The 22,277-nt window shown below is 40.4% G+C and overlaps 1 protein-coding gene across 17 annotated transcripts in view; it reads left to right on the top strand.

Annotated features, from left to right (window-relative positions):
* The window catches only part of UBE2W (ubiquitin conjugating enzyme E2 W), a 122,692-nt gene that overhangs the window by 5,743 nt on the left and 94,672 nt on the right, over window positions 1-22,277 (top strand). For 4 of the 17 annotated variants that reach the window (XR_014057016.1, XM_081501651.1, XM_081501645.1 and 1 more), the window contains exon 1: window positions 18,132-18,172. The exons of 1 other annotated variant lie outside the window; for it this stretch is intronic. Coding sequence is in view for 2 of the 16 variants with exons in the window: in XM_081501645.1 (XP_081357771.1) it covers window positions 18,158-18,172 (15 nt within the window). In the remaining 14 variants the exon portion in view is untranslated. Of the gene's footprint in view, window positions 1-16,542; window positions 17,526-17,640; window positions 17,754-18,012; window positions 18,173-21,199; window positions 21,312-22,277 lie in introns of those variants that run through there. 12 more of the 17 variants (XR_014057015.1, XR_014057014.1, XR_014057013.1 and 9 more) reach the window with 6 other exon arrangements.

The raw sequence follows: 22,277 nt of genomic DNA on the forward strand, positions 1-22,277 counted from the left end.
TCAGTATTGACATTTTTATTTTAGCCACCCTCCTGGAGGTGTAGTTGTATTGCATTTATTTAGTTATTCGCACCCATGCACCTGTGCACTTGCTAAGTCGCTTCAGTCGTGTCTGACTCTTTTGCAATCCCATGGATGATAGCCCACCAGGCTTCTCTGCCTATGAGGATTCTCCAGGCAAGAATACTGGAGTGGGTTGCCATGCCCTCCTCCAGGGGATCTTCCCAACCCAGGGATCAAACCTGAGTCTCTTTAAGTCTCCTGCATTGGCAGGTGGGTTCTTTAGCACTAGCGCCACCTGGGAAGCCACACCCATGCATCTATGGTCAATTAATCCATGACAAAGGAGGCAAGACTATGCAATGGAGAAAAGACAGTCTCTTCAATAAATGGTACTGGGGAAACTGGACAGCTGCACATAAAAAAAAAAAATGAACATAGAACATTTTTTAACACCATACACAAAAATAAACTCAAAATGGATTAAAGACCTAATGTAAGACCAGATATTATAAAACTCTTAGAGGAAAACATAGGCACAACACTGACATAAATCACAGCAATATCTTTTTTTATATGCCTCCTAGAGTAATGGAAATAAAAACAAAAATTATTATTATTATATTTTGCCACACTGCTGGCATGTGTGATCTTACTTCCCTGACCATGGATCAAACCTGGGAACCCTGCAATGGAAGCATGCAGTCCTAACCACTGACTGCCAGAGAATTCCCTGATTGGAGGTCATGTTGCTCACCACAGAGATGCACAGGAAAATGGCTTCAACCTCAGTTGAGTCTGTTCTCAGGATTTCCTAGTGATTTCAATTGAGATAAATTTTACAACCTTCATTTTTAAAAGGCATGACAGATGACCTGTGGGAAACTAAATCCTCAAATATATCCAAAATGGAATGATTTTTTTTCTTTCCCTTCTATTTTCATGTCTTCTGTCTCTACCAACTCCCCTATTTTCAAATCAGAAACCTGGGATTCAACTCCTTCCTTGTCCCACACCTGACACAAATCTCAGTTCTGTCTGTTCCCCTTCCTAAATATCTTAAGGAATTAATATCCTTTCCCTACATGCCCTAGTCCAAGCTCTCATCCTCCAACTGTCAGGCCCTTACAAATAGCCTTCTTTTCTGATCTTACCTGACCAAATCTGTTCAGCCACCAGAACAGCCATTTCAAAATACAAATCTGGCCTCACCATATCCACTTGAAGATAACTCGTATTTGCCAAGTGGTTTCTCAGATAAAGTCCAGCCTCGCCAGCCAACAAAGGCTTCCATGACCAGATCTTGCCTGCCTCTTGTCTCCCACCTCCTTCCATCAATTTCTACTGGGAGACACCAAAGTGTTTGTCATGCCATGTAGACACCATTTACATGGTTCATGTTCCCTCTGCCCGGCACACCTCTCTTCTCTTGTTCAGCTTTGCTCAGGCCTTAGCTCTTGCAGGCAGTCATCTTCAACTCCTAGGCAAGCTCAGGTGCCCCTCAGTTATAGTCCCAGCATAGCCAGGAAGTAGCCTTTTCCATATTTTTTCAAAATCCCCCCTTTCATCTGTTTCCCTGTTCGCAAGTGATTTAAATAAGGTGACTATCTTTATCATCTTGCATCCCCAATGCCTGGCATTCAGTATATGCTTTGGGGACAAAATTGTCACATTCCTTAAATTTTTGTTAAACGGTCTGAAAATTCACCGATTAGATCTATTTAGGGGCATCAGATATTCTTAGCACAATGTAAAGTCTATCCTCCCTATTAGGTTTCATGGTTTAAAATGAATCAATTTGATTAGTTACTTTCATTTTAAAACCTCACTGGCAAGGGGTCATTAAGAGAATGGATTTGGAAGGACAATAGGTGTACTAGTTAAAGAACTCTATAAAGTAATCGAGTTAGTTTTCAAGGTAAAATTCTGACTCTTCTTTTCAGAAGCTGGGTAACTCTACCAAATTACCTAGCCTCACTAAGCCTGTTTCCTCTCCTATAAAATGGGAATTGTTTTATGTCCCTCACAGTGCTGTGTTAAAGATTAAATCACACAGGAAATACAAGTGAGTCTCATGTGCCTGTGTGACACATATAAATATTCAATCCCAGGCAGCTGTTCTTGTTGTTCTCATTAGCAAGGGTAGGTCTGGGAGGATGCCCTGTGGAGAAGCACACTGAGTAAGGCAGGGAGACAAGACTTCAACCTTGAATGTTTGTCTATGGCAAGTTCAGTTCAGAGCAGTCTGTCTAGTCTCTTCCACGTTCACAAAGTGGTATGAAATTTGGGAATCTTGGTATGGGTATTCAGTCACTGTCATATACCCCATTTTTCATCTCTACCCAACATCTCATCTGTTCACTGCAGAAAGAACAGAGTAATTCAGAAGAAAAGCTAGGCACTGGACTTCCCTGCTGGTGCAGCTGATAGGAATCTGCCTGCCAATGCAGAATTTGCTCCCTGGTCAGGGAAGATTCCACATGCCAGGGAGCAACGAAGTCCATGCGGCAAACTTCTGAGCCCACGCTCTAGAGGCTTCAAGCTGCAACTACTGAGACTGTGTGCTGCAACTACTGAAGCACTCGTGCCTAGAGCCTGTGCTGGGCAACAAGAGAAGACACCACAATGAGAAGCTCATGCACCACGACAAAGAGTAACCTTCATTCGCTGCAACTAGAGAAAGCCTGTGTGCAGCAAGGAAGACCCAGTTCAACCTAACCACTGCTGAAAAAAAAAAAGGCTGATGCTGAAGCTGAAGCTCCAATACTTGGCCACCTGATGCGAAGAGCAGACTCAGGAAAAGACCCTGATGCTGGGAAAGATTGAGGGCAGGGAGAGAAGGAGATGACAGAGGATGAGATGGTTGGAAGGCATCACTGACTCAATAGACATGAGTTTGAGCAAACTCTGGGAGATATTGAAGGATGGGGAAGCCTAGCTTGCTACAGTCCATGGGATCACAGAGTCAGATACGGCTTAGCAACTGAACAATGAACAACAGGCTTCGCCTCTCATCAGTGGGTGCTATATAGTTCACCAAGCTCCTTCACATCCATGATCATATCTGGACTTCAACACATGTTGGCATTTTTATCCCCATTTTGAAGATGATGAAACTAAGGTTCAGAGAAATTTAAGTGACCAACTGCAAGTCACAGAACTAAGAGGTAATTGAGTTAGGATTCAAAATCTAGCCCTTCAGAGGTCAAGTCTAGTGCCTTTTTGAGCAGGTATTAAATGGTGATCAGGCAAAAAGGGGCAGAGAAAAAGGGGGGTGAAATAATGGGGAAAGGAGGCAGGATGTAGAGTCATAAGATAAGAAAGTACTGCCAGGCAGGGGCAGAATCACCAAGGCTGCTGTCCCTCCTAAGCAGCAGTGTGCATCTGAGCTAAGACACTGAGTTGCATTGACTCTTTGTGACCCCATGGACTGTAGCCCACCAGGCTCCTCTGCCCATGGGATTCTCCAGGCAAGAATACTGGAGTGGGTTGCATGCCCTCCTCCTGGGGATCTTCCTGACCCAGGGATTGAACTTGAGCCTCTTACCTCTCCTGCATTGGCCAGTGAGTTCTTTACCACCAGTACCACCTGGGGAGCTCCCTAAAGCAGCAGAGGAAGGATGTATAAGTGTTTGGGCCATGACAGCTTAATAAGCAAGTGAAAAAGGACAATATGAAATATGATGAGTCTTGAGAACAAGATGGCGGGGGAGTAGGTGGACATGGAGTATATCTCTCTCCACGGATACGTCAAGAATATACCTTCAGACACAGAAGTGCATGCAGAACACCAGCTGAGAACGGACAGGAGTGCTGACCAGCAGAAAAGAACATACAGAACTATGCAAAACTTGGTAGGATGAAGGAACTAGGGGGAAAAATAAGAATGTTAGTAGGACTGGACCTACCCTCAGCGGGTGGGTGAACTGAAGCATGGGTCCGATCCCCACATCAGGGCAACTGAGTTAGAGGAGAAACATTTAAGGCTGACAGTGAAACAGCTAATCTGTGGCAGCCTAAATGGAATGAGAATCAGACAGTCCTTGTTGCAGGCATGCATACCCCAAACCCCTGTGCCTGGAAGGCACAGCAGCTGGGAGCTGGAGTTTAGGGATTGTGGAGCAATCCCAGGGTGAGGCCTGCTGTTGACTGTGGAGAGACGGATCAAGGGGATGTGAAGGAGGAGATCGTGGTGGGAAAAGCCTGTGGAGGAAAGCCAGGCAGCCATGGAAGCAAGGTGATACTGCTGAGTCACGCATAGAGGGTGGAGCCATCACCATAGCCTCTCTCTCCCCACACGCCAGCATCTGGCATCTGAACGATAGAGAGGCTACTCCATCAAACGTGCCTGACACACTGAACTACAGAGTAGGACCCCCACCCAGGGTGCCCCTTTAAGTGCCTCACGCACCGATCTACAGAGTAGGACCCCAGCCAGTGGGGCCTCTCTATATGCCTGACGTGCAGAACAACAGAGAAGGACCCCAGGCAAAGGAGCCCTCTAAGTGCCTGAACAGGCGGAGCTGCAGAGAAAGGCTGGCCAAAGAAGTCTTTTGATCGCCAGCTACAAGAGACTCGAAAAAAAGACTAGAGGGCCAGAACTGCGGGGGCAGAGGCAGTCCATGTCCCTGCACACTTTGTGCCACCAGGGTACCCACAAGGCAAGCAGCCATGCCACTTTCATGCTCAACTCTCATGGGGGCAGAGCTGCCACAGGCAAAAAAGTCTTGTGTCCATGTGCACAAGGTCACTTCGGTTGAGTGCAGCTCTTTGCGACTCTGTGGACTGTGGCTGGCCAGGCTTCTCTGTCAGGGGTTTCTCCAGGCAAGAATACTGGAGTGTATTGGCCAATACTGGTTGCCATATCCTTCTAGAGAACTATATTTCCTTCTGCCCTAGCCGCCAACTCCCCTGAGTATCTGGTGCTACCAGAACCCCTGTGACCCAAGCAGCTGCACCACCTCCACACCTGGCCCTCACAGGGGCAAACCCAAGTCCTCCAGGGCACCCTCAGGAGTAAATCCCAGTGGAAGGCCCACATGGAGAGGTGGAAATAAAACCACAACTGAAACCCAGGGCAATGTGGCTAGGGGAGACGACTCAAAACCTTCCCACCAGCTGTACAAACGGCAGATTAAATCCACACGATCAACTAAGCAGACTCTGGGTCTATAGAATATATAAAAGGACACTGAGAGCTCCCACAAAAGAAAGCACACTAGTTCTGATAGCTGTGGACATTGGAGGCAAGAGCACACAGGAGCAGGACCAGATTAGAATCTGAGCTACCCCCACAACAAGTCCAGAGATCAGCACAGTGTTGGAGGGCATCCTAGGGAGGTGACGTGGACTGTGATTCCCAGTGAGGGAAAGGACTCTGACAGCAGAGACTCAAGAAAAACATTAATTTTTCTTATGTTTTGACTTGCTCTGTAGATTCTTTTGGATTTTTTTTCTGCTCTGTAGATTCTTTTGGATTTTTTTTCTTTTTTCCTTCTTCCACCCCCTACCCCCCGTAGTAGTTGTTGTTTTTATTGGCACTATGAAATCTAATTAAACTTTTGAGCCTTTTTTTTTCTTTTTTCTGTCACATTTTTTATTGTTATAAACCTCTGTCTCTACATTGGGCTTTTGCAGCTCTGTGGAGTTTTCCTTTTTTTTTTCTTTCTTTTCTCTTTTTTTAATCTTAGTTTTTAATTTTTAAACCTATTATTATTTTTCTACATTTGTTCCTTTGTTTGCTTTTCCTACTGTTCTTTTCCCCTTGCAGTTAGTCTTTAATATATATAAATCTTCTTTATCTACCTATATTTAACTTTGCATATCTATTCTTTCTTTCTTTTCTTTCTTTCCTTTTCTCTCAACATATTTGTTAGTTTTATTTTAATTGCTTTATTCCCCAGTTGGCACCTTGATTTAGTTTTGTCTTCTAGTTTGTGCTTTAGTTAGTTTTGTTCTTAACTGCTAGATATAATTTTTGGTTTCCTTTGTTTGCCAGGTAAATCTATTGTATTTTATTTTTGTTGGTCGTTTTGATTTTCCTAATGGTTGTATATGTATATGTGTATATTCAGTCACACTTTTTATTGTTGTTATAAACCTCTGCCTCTACATTGAGCTTTTGCAGTTCTGTGGAGTTGACCTTTTTTATCTCTCTCTCTTTCTTCTTCCTTTTTTTTCTTTTCTCTTTTTTATAATTTTAAGTTTTAATTTTTTTAAACTTATTTTATTTTTTTTTACATCTATTCCTTTGTTTGCCTTTCCGACTGTTTTTTCCCCCTTGCAGTTAATCTTTAATGTATATAAATCTTCTTCATCTACCTCTACTTAACTTTGCATATCTATTCTTTCTTTCTTTTCTTTCTTTCCTTTCCTCTCAACATATTTGTTAGTTTTGTTTTCGTTGCTTTATCCTCCGCTTGGCACCTTGCTTTAGTTTTGTTTTACAGTTTGTGCTTTAGTTAATTTTGTTCTTAACTGGTAAATGTAATTTTTGATTTCCTTTGTTTGCTGGTTCAATCTACTGTACTTTATTTTAGTTGGACTGTTTCGACTTTGCTTATGGGTGTATATGTATATGTGTATGTTCCATTTTTCAATTATTATTTGCCTGATTTTGTAACTGCCATTTGTCTGGGGTTCATTTTTGATTTCTTGTTTTTGGGTATTTGTTTTAATCTCACTTAATGCCATAATAAACCACTGTGGAATTTTCATTCCTGACCAGAGATCAAGCCATGAGCCTTTGAAGTGGGAGCACTGACTCCAAGACCCTAGACTATCAGAGAACTAACCCTAGGGAGTATCAAATATAACTCACACTAAGAAAACCACTTGAATACAAGACCCAGCATCACCCAACCACCAGTAGTACCCTGTGCAGGATGCCTCATCTAAACAACAACAAAACCAAAATACTACACAAATGAAAGAACAAATTAGAAACACAGAAGTCCAAATAAATGAAGAAGAAATAGGCAAACTACCTGAAAAAGAATTCAGAATAATGATAGTAAAGATGATCAAAAATCTTGAAAACAAAATGGAGAAAATGCAAGAATCAATTAACAAAGACCTAGAAGAATTAAAGAATAAACATACAGAGACAAATAACACAATTACTGAAATCAAAAATACTCTGGAAGGAATCAATAGCAGAATATCTGAAGCAGAACAAATCAGTGAGCTGGAAGATAAAATGGTGGAAATAACGTCTGCAGAGCAGAATAAAGTAAAAAGAATGAAAAGAGCTGAGGACAGTCTCAGAGACTTCTGGGACCATATCAAATGCACCAACATTTGAATTATAGGGGTCCCAGAAGAGGAAGAGAAAAAGAAAGGGTATGAGAAATTTTTTGAAGAGATTATAGTTGAAAATTTCCCCAACATGGAAAAGGAAATAGCCAATCAAGTCCAAAAGGCACAAAGAGTCCCATACAGAATAAACCCAAGGAGACACACGCCAAGACACATACTAATCAAACTAACGAAGACTAAACATGAAGAAAGAATATTAAAAACAGCAAGGGAGAAGCAACAAGTAACACACAAGGGAAACCCCCTATGCTTAACAGCTGATCTTTCAGCAGAAACTCTGCAGGCCATAAGGGAATGGCAGGATATATTTAAAGTACAGAATGGGAAAAATCTACAACCAAGATTACTGTACTCTGCAAGGATCTCATTCAAAATTGATGGAGAAATAAAGAGCTTTTCAGACAAGCAAAAGTTAACAGAATTCAGTACCACCAAACCAACTTTACAACAAATGTTAAAGGGACTTATATGTCAAGAAATAGAAGAGAAGGAAAAAGATCTACAAAATCAACCCCAAACAATGAAGAAAATGGCAATAGGAATATATGTATCAATAATTACTTTAAATATAAATGGATTAAATGCTCCAACCAAAAGACACAGACTGGCTGAATGGATACAAAAACAAGACCCATATATATGCTGTCTACAAGAAACCCACTTCAGACCTAAAGACACATATAGACTGAAAGTGAGAGGGTGGAAAAATATATTCCATGTAAATGGAAGCAAAAGAAAGCTGGAGTAGCAATCCTCATATCAGAAAAAAATAGACCTTAAAATAAAGACAATTATGAGAGATAAGGAAGGACACTACATAATGATCAAGGGGTTAATCCAAGAGGAAGACGTAACAATTATAAATATCTATGCACCCAACACAGAAGCACCTCTATACATAAGACAAACACTAACAGACATGAAAGGAGAAATTGATAGTAACGCAATAATAGTGGGAGACTTTAACACCCCATTCACACCAATGGACAGAGCATCAAAACAGAAAATTATTAAGGAAACACAAGTGTTAAATGATACATTAGATGAGATGGATCTCATTGATATCTTCAGGACATTTCATCCAAATGCAGAATACACCTTCTTCTTAAGTGCACATGGACCATTCTCCAGGATAGACCACATCTTGGGTCACAAGTCAAATCTCAGTAAATTTAAGAAAATGGAAATCATATATAGCATCTTCTCTGACCACAACGCTATGAGACTAGATATCAATACAAGAAAAAAGAAAAAAAAAACTGAAAGAAACACAAACACATGAAGATAAAACAATACGTTTCTAAATAACCAACAGGTTACTGAAGAAATCAAAAAATTTCTAGAAACAAATAACAATGAAAACATGACAGCTCTAAACTTTTGGAATGCAGCAAAAGCAGTTCTAAGAGGGAAGTTTATAGCAATACAGTCCTACCTCAAGAAACAAGAAAAGCATTGAACAGAAAACCTAACTTTACACCTGAAACAACTGGAAAAAGAAAACAAAACAAAAGAGAAAATCAAAATTAGTAGAAGGAAAGAAATCATAAAGATCTGAGCATAAATAAATGAAAAAGAAATGAAAGAAACAATAGTAAAGGTTAATGAAACTAAAAGCTGGTTCTTTGAGAAGATAAACAAAATTGACAAACCTTTAGCCAGACTCATCTAGGAAAAAAGAGAGAGAAATCAAATCAACAAAATTAGAAATGAAAAAGGAGAGGTTACAACAGACAATGCAGAAGTACAAAGGATTATAAGAGACTACTATGAACAACTATGTGGCAATATAATGGATAACCTGGAAGAAGTGGACTGATTTTTAGAAAAGTTTAATCTTCTAATACTGAACCAGGAAGAAATAGAAATTATGAACAGCCCAGTTACAAGCACTGAAGTTGAAGCTGTGATCAAAAATCTCCCAAAAAACAAAAGCCCAGGACCAGATGGCTTCACAGGAGAATTCTATCAAACATTTAGAGAAGAGCTAATGCCTATCCTTCTAAAACTCTTTCAAAAAATTGCAGAGGAAGGAACACTTCCAAACTCATTCTACAAGGCCACCATCACCCTGATACAAAGATAACACAAAAAAAGAAAACTACAGGCCAATATCACTGGTGAACATAGATGCAAAAATCCTCAACAAAATTTTAGCAAACAGAATTCAGCAACATATCAAAAAGCTCATACACCGTGATCAAGTTGGGTTTATTCCAGGGATGCAAGTATTCTTCAATATATGCAAATCAATGTGTGATACACCATATTAACAAATTGAAAGATAAAAACCATATGATAATCTCAATAGATGCAGAAAAAAGCCTTTGACAAAATTCAGCACCCGTTTATGATTAAAACTCTTCAAAAAATGGGCATAGAAGGAACCTATCTCAACATAGTAAAGGCCATATATGATAAGCCTACAACAAACATTATTCTCAATGGTGAAAAACTGAAAGCATTCCCCCTAAGATCAGGAACAAGACAAGGGTGCCCACTTTCCCCACTACAATTCCACATAGTTCTAGAAGTCCTAGCTACAGCAATCAGAGAAGAAAAAGAAATAAAAGGAATCCAGACTGGAAAAGAAGTAAAGCTCTCACTGTTTGCAGATGACATTATACTGTACATAGAAAGCCCTAAAGATAATATCAGAAAATTACTAGAGCTTATCAGTGAATTTAGCAAAGTTGCAGGATACAAAATCAATACACAGAAATCACTTGCATTTCTATATACTAACAATGAAAAATCAGAAAGAGAAATTAAGGAATCAATCCCATTCACCACTGCAACAGAAAGAATTAAATACCTAGGAATAAACTTACCTAAGGAGACAAAGGTAATGGGCTTCCCTCATAGCTCAGTTGGTAAATCATCTGCCTGCAATACAGGAGACCCAGGTTCAATTCCTGTGTCGGGAAGATCCCCTGGAGAAGGAAATGGCAGCCCATTCCAGTATTCTTGCCTGGAGAATCCCATGAACAAAGGAGCCTAGCAGGATACAGTCCACAGGATCGCAAGAGTCAGACACGACTTAGTGACTAAACCACCACCACCACCAAGGAGACAAAAGAACTGTACACAGAAAATTATAAGACACTAATGAAAGAAATCAAAGACAACATAAACAAATGGAGAGATATTCCATTTTCCTGAGTAGGAAGAATCAATATTGTGAAAATGACTATACTACCAAAAGCAATCTACAGATTCAATGTGATGCCTATCAAATTACCAATGGCATTTTTCACAGAACTAGAACAAAAACTTTCACAATTCATATGGAAACACAAAAGACCCCGAATAGCCAAAGCAGTCTTCAGAAAGAAGGATGGAGCTAAAGGAATCAACCTTCCTGACTTCAGATTATACTACAAAGCTACAGTCATCAAGACAATATGGTACTGGCACAAAAACAGAAATATAGACCAATGGAACAAGATAGAAAGCCCAGAAATAAACCCATGCACCGATGGGTACCTTATATTTGACAAAGGAGGCAAGAATATACAATGGGGCAAAAACAGCCTCTTCAATAAATGGTGCTGGGAAAACTGGATAGCTCTATGTAAAAGAATGAAATTAGAACACTTCCTAACACCATACACAAAGATAAATTCAAAATGGATTAAAGACCTAAATGTAAGACCAGAAACTATAAAACTCTTAGAGGAAAACTTCAGCAGAACACTCGATGACGTAAATCAAAGCAAGAGCCTCTATGACCCACCTCCTAGAGTAATGGAAATAAAAACAAAAGTAAACAAGTGGGACCTGATTAATTTTAAAAGCTTTTGCACAACAAAGGAAACTATAAGCAAGATGAAAAGACAACCCTCAGAATGGGAGAAAATAATAGCAAATGAAACAACTGACAAAGGATTAATTTCCAAAGTATACAAGTAGCTCATACAACTCAATACCAGAAAAACAAACAACCCATCAAAAAATGGGGAAAGACCTAAACAGACATTTCTCCAAAGAAGACATACAGATGGCTAACAAACACATAAAAAGATATTCAACATCGCTCCTTATTAGAGAAATTCAAATCAAAACTACAGTGAGATATCACTTCACACTGGTCAGAATGACCATCATCAAAAAGTCTACAAACAATAAATGCTGGAGAGAAGGTGTGGAGAAAAGGGAATGCTCTTGCACCATTGGTGGGAATGTAAATTGATACAGCCACTGTGGAAGACGTTATGGAGATTCCTTTAAAAACTAGCAATAAAAGCACCATATGACCCAGAAATCCCACTCCTAGGCATATACCATGAGGAAACCAAAACTAAAAAAGACACATGTATCCCATTGTTCATTGCAGCACTATTTACAATAGCTAGAACATGGAAGCAACCTAGATGTCCATCGACACATGAATGGATAAAGAAGGTGTGGTACATATACACAATGGAATAATCCTCAGCCATAAAAAGGAATGCATTTGAGTCAGTTCTAATGAGGTGGATGAACCTAGAACCTATTATACAGAGTGAAGTAAGTCAGAAAGAGAAAGATAAATATCATATTCTAATGCACATATAGGGAATCTAGAAAAATGGTACTGAAGAATTTACTTACAGGGCAGCAATGGAGAAACAGATATAGAGAATAAACTTGTGGACATGGGGAGAGGGGAGGAGAGAGTGAGATGTATGGAGAGAGTAACATGGGAACTTACATTACCATATGTAAAATAGATAGCTGATGGGAATTTGCTGTATGGCTCAGGAAACTCAAACAAGGGCTCTGTATCAACCTAGAGGGGTGAGATGGGCGGGAAGTTCAGGGGAGAGGGGATACATGTGTATCTATGGCTGATTCAGGTTGAGGTGTGACAGAAAACAACAAAACTCTGTAAGGCAATTATCCTTCAATAAAAAAATAAAAAAGAAAAGCAAGGAAGCAAATTAAAAAATATATATATATATATAAAGAAATATGATGCAATTATGGGATTTTTTGGGGGGGGCAAGGAAAAGGATTATCTGGAAATATTTGCAGAAACCATTTTACAGATGAAAAAAATCTAGACCCAGGGAGACACCTGACCAGACTTTGGTCTCATACCATTAATGGCAGAGCCAGTCTGAAGGTCAGCCAGGACTTACTGTTACAGCTGTGTTAAAATATTGAAATGTTCCCTTCTGTTTTTAAACAGTTTTTATTAGGGTATAATTCACATGTCATAAAGGTCACCCAGAATAATTATTCAATAATTTCCAGTAAATTTATACAATTGAGCAACTCTCACCATAATGCAGTTTTAGAACATTTCTGTCACCACCAAAAGAAAACACTGAAATACTTTCATGTTGTTATTTAATCACCAAGTCGTGTCTGACTCTTTGTAACCCCGTGGACTGTAACCTGCCAGGTTCCTTTGTTCATGGAATTCTTCGGGCAAGAATACTGGAATGGGTTCCATGTCCTTCTTCAGGGGATCTTCCCACCCAGGGATTGAACCCGAGTCTCCTGTGGCACCTGCATTTGCAGATGGATTCTTTACCATTAAGCCATCAGGGAAGCCCATGAAATACAGAAGTTAGTTAATAGCCACTGCCCTCAGACCCCCAAAAGAATCTCCTTCTATGGTCTTGGAATCCATCCACACCTCACTATGATCCAATTACAGATACCTGGCCCTCAGGGCAGGGAGCATCCACACCCTAGCTTCAGCACTGAGCAGTTTCTGTTATGCGTGGTTGGTACCCATGCCGCATCTGTTGTTAAATAAGTTGAGTTATCCCCTCTGAGAAGGATCAGGGCAAGTGGTCATCTCTTCTGGTTCCTGATCCAGAGCTCTGCACACAGCAATCTGCTTTTGAGAAAGACTAGAAAATAAACAAGTGAACGAAAAGCAAACAAGTGCTATGTGACATTATGTGTACATGAAAGGTAGACAGGTTTTGAAAAGGGCAAATGGTATCCATCATTGCCTCTTTAGTAAAGGCGTTCTTACCTTGAGGTTGACAAACTTCTGCCAATGGATATATTTCTTGGGGGGGGGGGTGTCAGGTAACCCCTAAACTACAAACTTTATGAGTATGAATATTTTCCTGTCAAGTGGGTCCATAGTTTTCATTCGGTTATTTATTTATTTTTAGCTGTGCTGGGTCCTCATTGCTGAGCGGGCTTTTCTCTCGTTGCAGCAAGCGGGGGCTACTCTCAAGTTGTAGTGTGCAGGCTCCTCATTGCAGTGGCTTCTCTTGTTGTGCGGCATGGGCTCTAGGGTGTGCGGGCTTCGGGAGCTGTGGCTCGAGGGCTCAGTAGCTGAGGCTCCTGGACTCAAGAGCACAGGCTCAGTAGTTTCAGTGCACAGGCTTAGTTGCTCTGAAGCAAGTGGATCTTTCTCGACCAGGAATGGAACCCACATCTCCCGCATTAACAGGTGGATTCTTTATCACTGAGCTGCCAGGGAAGCCCTTCACTTGGTTTTTAAAGGGCCCCCTGTCGCCCTCAAAAGGATAACTTTCTAAGAGGTCTAGGGGAGAAGCAAGGAAGAAAGGTGCTCGAGGTCTGCACATCTGGGTAAAAGAATTCTTGACAGAAAGGCTTGGGGGAAGGGGAGAAAGTGAAAACAAAGTTCTCCCGAGAGTCAGTCTTATTTACAAACCAGGTATTATATAAATCAATTGTTTCTGATGTGTACAATAGGTCACACATACAAACCATCTGTTATTTTGTAAATTTTCTTTGTCTCTTCTTAGGAGATCCACATGAAATGACTAGTTTAGATTCAAAATTATATTAAAAAAATACACTTTTTTAGATATGCTTTTCTTTTTTGGCTGCACTGTGTAGGATGTGGGATCTTAGTTCTCCAACCAGGGATCGAACCTGAGTCCCCTACATTGGGAGCCCAGAGTCTTAACCACTGACAGGGAAGCCCCCAAATATGCTTTTTAAAGTATCACTCTAAATTGTGGATTTGGAGTTTTTGATACTTTTTGAAATCCCTTTTATAGCTCAATTGCATTATATTAGCATTTTTAAATCTAGAGTTCAATTCTTCCCTGGTGGCTCAGACGGTAAGGAATCTGCCTGCAATGCAGGAGACTAGGGTTTGATCCCTGGGTCACGAAGATCCCCTGCAGAGGGAAATGGCAACCCACTCCTGTATTCTTGCCTGGAGAATCCCGTGGACAGAGTTGCCTGGTGGGCTATAGTCCACAGGGTTGCAAAGAGTTGGACACGACTGAGTGACTTTCACTACTAACATTTTAAAATTGTTAACTAAAGCACCCCAGTATTTCTACATAAATTACAATGAAGCCAAGTTCCTTCCTCATTTTACAACTTATAAAAATCATTTTTTTAAACTCAAGATAGTATGTCATTTCCATTGCATTTTATCTTAGACTTCAAACATAGTATTTTAGACAAATCATTGAAAATTTAATTTCCTCTGATAGGTGCATGGAATTTGAAATCTGGAAAGAAATCATAAAGATTATACAGTCTGACTTGCTCATTTTATTGATAAGGAAATAAACCCAGGGGGGTTAAAAGCCTTGACCAAGCTTGCCAACGACAAAGCTTGGACAAGAATACAAGCCTTGGATTCCTGGCATGGTGCCTTTCCCAACAACCAATAAACAAGCTGCTGGTTGTTAAACTGCCTCTGTTTCTCTGGTGAGATCAGCCAGGGGGAGACTAAGAATAAACCTCTCTGGAGAGACACAGACGCAAGTAAGGACAAGTCGACTCTGCCTCTTTACGCCCCAACAAGCATATTCTCATAGGATTGCTCCTAACTCACCAATCTACTGAATCTCTAGAATTCAAACATTCATAAATCATGTGACATTATCAATATTGCAGGATTTGCCCACTGATCCCTCTCTGGATCCTTCAACTAATTCGTCTATTTGTTTTCCCATATTTCTTTCCCTTTTCTGCCAGAAAGTCCAGCTGCTTTTAGTTTTCTGTGTTATAGACTGTTTCTTTTCCTTGGCAGGGAAGACCTCAGGCACATATACAGCTTGTGTCCATTCTGGTTTTTTTCTTCCAGGAAGGTGGAAGTGGGGGTAGTTTGTGAGATGAGGAGAATGAACTCCTTGAACCTGATGGTCATTTCTTTCTTTCTTTTTTTAATGTACAGGTCTTCAGTATACAGTTTGATGAGTTTTAAAAAATTTTTATTTATTATTTATTTGGCTGTGACCAGTCTTAGTTGCGATGTGCTGGCTTCTCTCTGTGGTGCTTGGGCTCAATAGTTACCCCTCTACACGTGGGATCTTAGTTCCCTAGCCAGCGATCAAACTGCATCACCTGCATTGGAAGGCAGATTCTTAACCACTAGACAACCAGGGAACTTCCCTGATGGTCATTTCTAATTGCTGTGGAAATTTAAAAATGAACATCATTATCAAATCTAACACAGTAATTATTCCTTACTATTATATAATACCTATTGCATGTTTAAATTTCTCCAGTTGTCTCCCAAATACCTTTTATGCAGTGGCTTGTTTGAATCAGGATCCAAAAAGATTAACATACTGCATTTGTTTAATATGTCTCATGTCTCTTTTATTGCAAATGATGCTATTAAAAAGATACTTTAAGGGTAAGGGAAGCTTTATTGTTGCTGAACTGTTTTCTGAAGAGACTACCAATCTTACTTGTTTAGAGTTTATGAGAGCTCCATTTCCTTTCCTACTTTTGGAATTGTCAGGCATTTTATCTTTTGCCTATCTGATAGTAAGCCCCACTCTGTAAAGAAATGAGATGTGTAAAAAAACCAAACAGAACAAAAACTGAAGAAATGAGATGTGAGTCTGGTCCTTAAACGTTGTATAATCGTTTTAGATATAAACATTTCATGTTTCCTGGAGATAATGATATGTTCCCACTCCATCTGATAGTCACTGTTTTAGCTCCTGAGTACATCAGGATCTTTTATGTACCAATGAAAGAATAAAGAAGATAATGAGGTAATTATGTCCTATTTAATATTTCCTGGAAAGATATGACTGCTACTGACTTTTCCCTCCTGTGACAATCTTAACACGTATAAACCCTTAGGGGCCAGATGTTGATTTTACTGTGAGGAGTGTTAAGGCTCCTGTAATCCCTTTTCTTCCTTATTAGTATTTGTCATGGCAAGGTGTTGATTCTGATGATGTCATAATGCTTTGTTTGTGGGGTTATTTAAAGTCACTTACACCTTAGGAAGAATCAGCTTTTAAACAAAGTGAAGGGTAGGTGGTTACATTTGATCTTCTGAGATGATAGGGATAAAGATCTCCAGAAGGAAATGTATCTGGAAAAGTTCTCTTTCATGATATGAGATTTACTCAGCTGAAATGTAGGCAACACAACTGGGCTGACATCTAATATGTTCCTGGGTCATCCTTGGTTGCCAAGAGCCTCCAAACATTCCTCAAGGACATAGTCATTTTGTACAACAAAGGGAAAACTAGTCCACTTCTGGGAATCAGGTGGAAGTTTGAGAGAAAAAAAGTATATCAATATAAATTCCTCTTCAGTGATGAAGAATAGGGTGTTTAACATTATACCATAGAATAATTAGTGTATTTTAAGGATCTTTCCCCCTTTTTGAACACATTTTACATTAGAGAATTTCACAGAGAACATTGTGATCTAAAGAGTGGGAAGGATGGTATCTTATGTTGCTCTTATATTTAAATCTTATATACATTTTTAAAAAGAACTTCAAGTTACTGACAGATTTTAAGGTTTCATTCTGGTAAAGTAAAAGCTTTCTACTCAGTGTATCAGCCACCTACATGGAAAAAAAAAGAACAGGAAGTGCAAATCTTTGGCTTCCATTTTCCTGTTATAAATTAGTAACATCTTCAGTTCTGGAATAGCTTTTAAATGCGTGGCTTCTTATAAACGTTGGGAGAGCTAGTGCATTCCCAGAACAAATTCTGTGTATTCAGCTCTCCCTATTCAAATACATCCCTGCGTCAAATGACCACAAAACTGCCCACCATGAAACAGGCTTCAGAGGAGTCTAGATGTGATACAAGAAACAAGTGTATATTGTAACATGACACTGGTACATTAAAAACAATTTCACGTCTAGGGTCAAATCGCTATAGCCAAATGTCAATGCCATTACAACTTAACTATTACTGACACACGTGAAGTTTCAAACTGAGGGTCTAGGGTTAAGGGGAGAAATTGTACACGAAAGAAAAACTTCAAAATGTTCTCTTTCCCCTCAGGCAAGTTTCGGCTCTACAAATCTACCCTTTTATTTAAAATATCGAAGTGCTGTTCTGCCCTCAATTCTTATCCCATTGTAGAAGGAAATCTGTGTCTCTCTCTTCCCCAAATTAGGAATGTGAGAAGCCTTCCGGGTCCGTAAAGAGCAGAAAACAGCCCGGCAGGAAGTTTCATCTTGCCCAAAGCTGTGAAAGTGGGCATAGTGGTGTGGAAAGAGAATACGAAAGGTAAAATCTGTAAATCTTAACACCTGTGGTTGGGAAAACAAAAACCTCACGGGCCTGGACATCCTCAGGATCTCAGGGTATAGGCAGAAAAAAACAACAACCGCGGTTCGGGTCAAAACCCGAGCAGCGTTTCCTAAGTGATTAGGGTAGCCAGTGGGTTCGTGGTGGAGGCCAGAGAGCTCTATGCGACCGAAAGTAGGGACAGCGCCATTCACTGCGCCCTCGCTTGCCCCTCCCCCGCCCGGGCGCCTAGCCCGCCAGCCAATCCCCTGGCGCCATCCACTTCCCATCGGAGGCCCCGCCCCCCCGCGCCCGGGATGCTGGGCCCCCGCGGCGTGACGCGAGCACGGCAGCTCCGCCCCCTGCGTCTCTGCCCTCGCCGGCCTTGGGGGGATGGTTCCATCATGGCGTCAATGCAGGTAAGAGGAGTTTGCAGCATCTAGGCGGGCTCCGTTGCCGCGGGGAGGATGAGAGCCTTTCCTCCGGGGGTGTGTCTGGGACTCTGGGGGACCCGGGCGGGCTCCGGAGCGGCCCCGGCGACCGGTCCTTCCCACCTTCAGGGCGTTGGGGAGGGGTGAGAGGCGGCGAGAAGAAGGGGGGGGGTCTCGGTCGGTCGAAGCGGACACCAGCTGGCCGGGAAGTTGGGGGATAAAGAAGGCTAAGGGGAGGAAGGGGCGAAGTTTGATATTGGCTCCGCGGCGTTGGTCTCGAATCACCTCCGGCTCACACGGACGACTGTCGCCTGCTTGCCTCCGGGCCAGGGATGCCTTTTCCACCGCGGTTCCCGGCTGGGCGGAAACAGCTGCTCTAGCCGTTGTCGCCGAGGCAGAGGCGGCCCTGAGAGGGGCTGAGTGTGGGGAGCCGAAAATGCGTTCTGGGAGAAGGCGGCTGTTCGCAAAGGCGTTTCGTGGCCTCGGCTCAGGCCTCCCACGCCCGGCCTCCCTGGCTGCTCGGTCCCTCGACTCTGCTTTTGACTCTTAGTCCTTTGCCCCAGGGGTACCTTCCTCTGTCAGCCTTCGCACTCTCAACGAACAGAGGTCCTGCAGCTCATTTTCTCACTCAACGAAGCTGCCCTTAGCCCCTCACAATCATTTGCCGCCTAACAGGCTATCTCCCCGAAGGACGGATCACCAGCCCCCTATACCTCCCGGGATAGCTCACCCTCCAATCTTTTTATTTCCTACAGTGCCCCACCCTTGCGGTCGCGATTAGGCTACAGCCCTTTGCCCTTCTTCCCCAGACCTTAGTGGCACCTTAGTTTGTTAAGAGGCGTTTGTTAACCCATGTTATAGCTACCTGACTTGGCAATGCGTGGTTTTCTGGTTTTTCAACTTAATAGACTCTTTTTTCTTTTTCCAAATCCAAAGAGTTTTTTTTTTTTTTTTAACAGACAAAGATGGCATCCACAATTGGCAGTTTTGTAGAGATTAACTCTGCATTATCTATAGCTTGCATTTAATTTATAGATGAAGACTAGCTTTGTCAAAACATAGGAAGAGAAGGCAGAACTCCCCTTTGAAGTGTCAGCTGAGCGCTTTTTAGTTTTAACAGCATCTTAAAGAGACCACGTTTTTCTTAGAAGAATTTTATATGCTTTTGTTTCTAGAAGAATAAGCAAGTTTCCTTATACCCCTGCCGATTTTTTCTCTTTTTAGGCGAGAACAGTGCTTTTCTTTTAGCTCTTTTTCTGCATCTTCTTCTTCTTTTGTGCACGTATTTGCTTCGCATTTACTTCTGTGCTTTTGTGTTATATGTCCCCTTTCAGCCTGTTCTCTGTACGAGACTCTTTTTACCTTTGCTTCTCCCTCTGGACTTTACTGCAGAATAGGAAAAAAAAATTTTGTATATAACGTTCCTAGTTGAAGAGATGTCATGAAACAATCCAGAGAAAAAACAAAAACAATTTCAGGAAACATTATACTTTACCGTAATCTCCCCAGAGACGTTAGAGAGGTTTCGTCATTTGAGGCCAAAAAAGGAACTGTAGAACACGAGTTGAACAGTAGATCAGCTATGTGACCAATTTAAGATTATTTGTGTTAAGATTAAAACCATTCTTTTTAAGAATAAAAAGATTAAAATCCACAGTACTAGTGATGATATTTGGCAGAGGAGTATAGGGATAACTGATTTGCTAATTAAAATTAGACCTTTAGTGTCTGGAAAAAGCAGATTTCAAAACTGAGTACAAAACTTAATGTTGATAGTCTTGAATTTTACATGGTGACTTAAGTAATAGACACAATACCTGCCAGTGTAATACTGCATTTTTCTGTGTCCCAAGTACCTCTGTCTTTTCACCCTTTATTCCTTTATGTCTTCTGATTAGAGGAATGGAAAACTGATGTTTTCCATTTTAATTAAAACTAAGTTCTTCCTTTTATTTGTATTTTAGAAGTACCTGATATAGATTCTCTGGTAGTATCTTTTTATTTTTTAAGTTTTTTATTGAAGCATAGTTGATTTACAATATTTTGTTTCAGGTGTTCAACATAGTGATTCACAACTTTTAAAGATTACACTCCATTTATAGTTATTAGTAAATATTTGCTGTATTCCCTGTTCTGCACAATATATCCTTGCAGCTTATTTATTTTATACATAGTAGTTTGTACTTTAGCTTGTACATGTTAACCTTGTCTCCCTATTTTGCTCCTCTCACTTTCCCTCTCCATTGGTAACCACTAATCATATCTGTGAATCTATTTCTTTTTTGTTACATTCACTAGTTTTACTTTTTAGATTTGATATGTAAATGATATTCTACAGTGTTTCTTTCCCTGATTTATTTCACTGAACATTATACCCTCCACATGCATCCATGTTGTTGCAAATGGCAAAGTTTCATTCTTTTTTATGGCTGAGTAATATTCTGTTGTGTGTGTGTGTGTGTGTGTGTGTGTGTGTTTGTGTATGCGTGCGCACACACATGCATGCATCAACATCTTTATTTATCAATTCATTGGTTGATGGACATTTACGTAGCTTCCGACGTAGCTTCCCTATCCTGACAATTATAAATAGTGTTGCTGTGAACATTTGGCTGCATGTATCTTTTCAAATTAAGTGTTTTCGTTTTCTTTTACATACCCAGTAGTGGATCATATAGTACTTCTAATTTCCATCTTTTTGAGGACCCTTCATACTGTTCATCATAATGGCTGCAACTAATTTACATTCCCAGCAACAGTGTGCAAGGGTTCCCTCTTCTTTTATGTACTTTCCTGATACTATTTGAAAAATATTTTGATATAGATTAACCAAGCTTTTTGAAACACAGCACTTCTCTGTGTGGTTATTCTGTGTCTTTGCACAAAATTTTTTCCTGACAGTCTTAATAGCAAAGTTTAACTCTTCAAGACAAATAAATTATACATAAAACAGCAACTAAGTTACATTTGTTCATTTACTAATCAGTTATTTTTTGGGGGGGCCCTCTATGTCAGGTATTCATTTAGGTGCTGCGGATACAGCAATGAACAAAAGCAAACAAGGTTTCTGCCTTTGTGGATGGCAGAAACCATCCACAAACCATCCACATCTGGTTAGGGGTGATGGGTAAGCACAAAATATTTAAGTTAATTGCTATATGTTAGACAGCTATAGTGCTGTAGAGAAAATTTGTGAAAGGAGGTTAATGTTTTTTGAATTTTAGCTAGAGTTCTTAGGAAAAAGTAAGCTATACAAAAATGCTACTTTAACCATGTCCTTATCTAAAATGTTTTCGGAAGATTTCTTCATCTTACCCACACCAGGGTATTACTGCTGATGAAGAGGTTACTTAACCTGTAAGAGGAACTGTGTTTTAAAAGTATGCATATTATGCAAATGTATGTAAGAGTTACTTACCTATATTGATAAAGATGAAATAAATTAGCCATAAAGATCATCAGGATACCAAGTAAGGGTGGACTTTCGATTTTTTTTTGGAGATTATGTTGTCGTTTTGTCTTTTTAAAAAAATTTTTATTGAAGTATAGTTGATTTACAATGTCATGTTAATTTCAGGTGTGTAGCACAGTGATTCAGTTATACATATCTATATGTAGATAGATATAAAGGGCTTCCCACGTGGCTCAGTGGTAAAGAATCCATCTGCCAATGCAGGAGACACAGGTTTGATCCCTGGGTCGGGACAATACCCTGGAGAAGGAAATGGCGATCCACTCCAGTATTCTTGCCTGGAGAATCCCTTGAACAGAGGAGCCTGGCGAACTACAGTCCATGAGGTTGCAAAGAGCTGGACACAACTAAGCGCGCCTGCACATAGTGACTAAACAACAACAACAGCATAAGATACACAGTTATATCTGTTGTTTTTCAGATTCTTTTTGGAGAGTATATATCTTAAAGCTGACATTGTAACTACTGTAGTATACTCTTATCAGTGCCTCGCAGCCTTTTTTTACGTTGTGGCACACATAGAAAATAATCTTTTTTTTTTTATTATTTACTGTTTTTCGCTGTGCTGGATCTTTGTTGCTGCTCACAGGCTTTCTCTAGTTGCGGTGAGAGGGCTTCTCA

The sequence above is a fragment of the Giraffa tippelskirchi genome, chromosome 6 (assembly GCF_054371585.1).
Source record: "Giraffa tippelskirchi isolate mGirTip1 chromosome 6, T2T-mGirTip1v1.2.pri, whole genome shotgun sequence".
Lineage (NCBI taxonomy): Eukaryota > Metazoa > Chordata > Mammalia > Artiodactyla > Giraffidae > Giraffa > Giraffa tippelskirchi.